The sequence below is a fragment of the Diadema setosum genome, chromosome 4 (assembly GCF_964275005.1).
Source record: "Diadema setosum chromosome 4, eeDiaSeto1, whole genome shotgun sequence".
Taxonomy (NCBI): Eukaryota; Metazoa; Echinodermata; class Echinoidea; order Diadematoida; family Diadematidae; genus Diadema; species Diadema setosum.
Window position 1 is genome coordinate 5,858,375 of NC_092688.1, and position 2,567 is coordinate 5,860,941.

Consider the following 2,567-nt stretch of genomic DNA (forward strand, 5'->3'; position numbering starts at 1 on the left):
ATACTCTAGAAATGCCAATGGAATGAAACAGGTTGAAATGAAGAAGATCTACATGTCAAAAGGTAATGTTTATTAATAGACATCATGATAAACAACAATGTTGCTGAATTCAAGTCAGAATCATCGCGAGTGTCTCAGATAAAAAAAAAAAAAAACAGAGTTCTGAAGTCTGAGGCATGCTGAAGGGTTTGTTTACAGCAAAGAGTCAAATAAATATCTCAACACGTGATAGTACAAATAACATCTTGGTAACTCCTGTAAAAGTGCGGAAGCATCATAGCATTCAGTGTGGAACGACGAAGACATAAGGATGACTAAACATGTAGAATGGCGACGGGCTGTGGTGGAGACTCCCTTGACGGTATGGCGATGGATACGAAGAAGTCGGTCGGCTGCTTCGGGAGAGAAAGTCTACAGACATCAAGGGATTGGTGGCGCCCTGCTGCTTTCGATGAGATGTCGTCTGCTGCAAATTGATGACGTCACGTTCGTCGCTGATGCAGAAAGTCGACCAGGAATCCGGTGATCGGCTGCTACGAGACAGGAAATCGACTGACATCGGTGAATCGTTGATGGCGAACTTCTTGGGCGGCGGTGTGTTCTCCTGGTCAATGACATCGCATTCCGTTGATCGCTTACGCTTACGCTGCGGTCCCGCGATGTCGCTTAGCCTGTTGATCTTTTTGTCGCTGATGTCTGGTCGAGCAGAGAGGGAGTTGAGTGAAGCTCGACGAAGGCGCGAACGGCGATTCTGAAACCAGACCTGAAGATAAAGAAATGAAAACATGTCGTTTTGGACTTCTTATTCATCCAGAAACAAAGCAAACATGAACTCGATGATTACAAAACCTGTAAGAATAAACCTGATGTTCACTTGAGAATCGTCTGCAGTAGAATGTAGTTCTAGGATAGAAAGTGTTTTTGATGCAGCTGACGAACAAAAAAAAGATAAGAGTTACAGCTAGGGAGGAAAATATGATAGAATTATTTTTAATATTCTGGCTGTTACTAAACAGATTCCAGTCTAATATTTCTGCAGATTAAGATTTTGGCACAGGCAATGTATCATAATTGCATTTCATTATACACGCTCTAAAACAAATGAAATGAACGCCTTTAGTCTTGCAATTATTTTACATGGTCCTGCTTTTACATACTTGTATTCTGTCTTCATCGAGGCCGAGTGAGGCAGCCAGTTTCTCTCTAGAAACGATGTCGGGATATCGGTCGATGTCGAACTCAGCCTTCAACCTCTCGAGCTGCCATTCGGTGAACACGGTCGGACGTCGACGACGAAGGCCCTTGTTAGGAACGGACGTCGAGACTTGGGGGAGAACGGAGAGCGGTGAATCAGCCATACTGAATTGGATTGGTTTTGTAAAGATGCCGGTTTGTCGGAAAACCCTCAAGGTGCGACTTAACTTCAAGAAAATCTAAATGAAGTGTGGTGATAGTACCAAAGTAGCTGGTAACCTTGCAGTGATTAAGTGGGTAATGAATTGGAGAAGCCAAGCGCCACTTTCACAATCCCTTAATAAGCAGAGTTATTTGATTGGTCCAATAAACCGCCCAATAGGCGTGACAGGATTAGCGAATACGGTAAAGTTTTAGTTTCATGAATGCCCACCGACTTCAGCTATTCAAAGGGGAGTGCGAGTGTCCTAATCCATATCGCAAATTACAAATTGTTACAAGAGAGCTATGACTTTTCCTTTGTTCATTAGCGGGCTGATTGTTGGTCCGCTGCCTGTAAATCAAACAATACCCTTGTAGCACCTTAAGATCGACAAGGAACAAAAGGAGTAGAGGTACAATAGACTAAGCCCGGCGTTCGTCGTACAGTCGATTATTACAGAACATGGTTCTATTTGCAGATCCTGGATAGCATCACTGTATGGTCTCTCAAGGAGGTTAAAGAGAATGGAGTCACAACTGTCGTATTTCTTTTGAAGTCACGTTCGATGCCGCCACTCGAAAGTATTTGAAGCATGTGGCAAACTGGATATGCCGCGCAGATAGGAAGACAATTGACTCATGTCTCATTGCATAATCATCAGCCACTTTCTAACGAAAATATGTCTTTGTGATGGTAATTACTTTTCGCCATCTCTACTTATAAAAGATAGGTGGTATATAATGGTAAAGACACGGGGATGGGCGAACAGAAATTGCGCAAAAAATGATGAAATGAAAATGAAAATTACTCGACTGGTCGTGCCCGGCCACTAATCTGATATATATATTAATATAGAATTATACTCGAAGATTATTCCATATCAGTTTTATTTGGAGGAATTAAGTGGAAAAGTGAAAAAACCGGCTTTCCGGGAGGGTACAGTTTCAAACACTTTCACATGATACAGGTCTGATTTACCTTTTTGCACATATTTCTTGAAGGAATTGACCTTTGTTTAATGAGCTCTATCATTAAGTGAGATTTCGTTTCATTTAATAGATAAACAAGCAAAATATAGCCAACATTAAGTTAACGTTCAAACTGAATCTTCAGATTGCTCAGCAAGACGGCGGCATCAAACCCCGTCACCAAAGGCACAGATGCACCTGTG

The 2,567-nt window shown here is 42.0% G+C and overlaps 1 protein-coding gene across 1 annotated transcript; it reads right to left on the bottom strand.

The window, feature by feature from the left end:
• Window positions 1–283: 283 nt before the first annotated feature.
• On the bottom strand, window positions 284–1,358 carry LOC140227442 (homeobox protein Mix.2-like). Its single transcript, XM_072307846.1, has 2 exons — window positions 1,158–1,358; window positions 284–763 (listed from the first exon to the last, which is right to left on the bottom strand). Exons 1-2 carry the CDS (start codon window positions 1,356–1,358, stop codon window positions 284–286), a joined length of 681 nt encoding a protein of 226 aa, XP_072163947.1.
• Window positions 1,359–2,567: the final 1,209 nt, after the last annotated feature.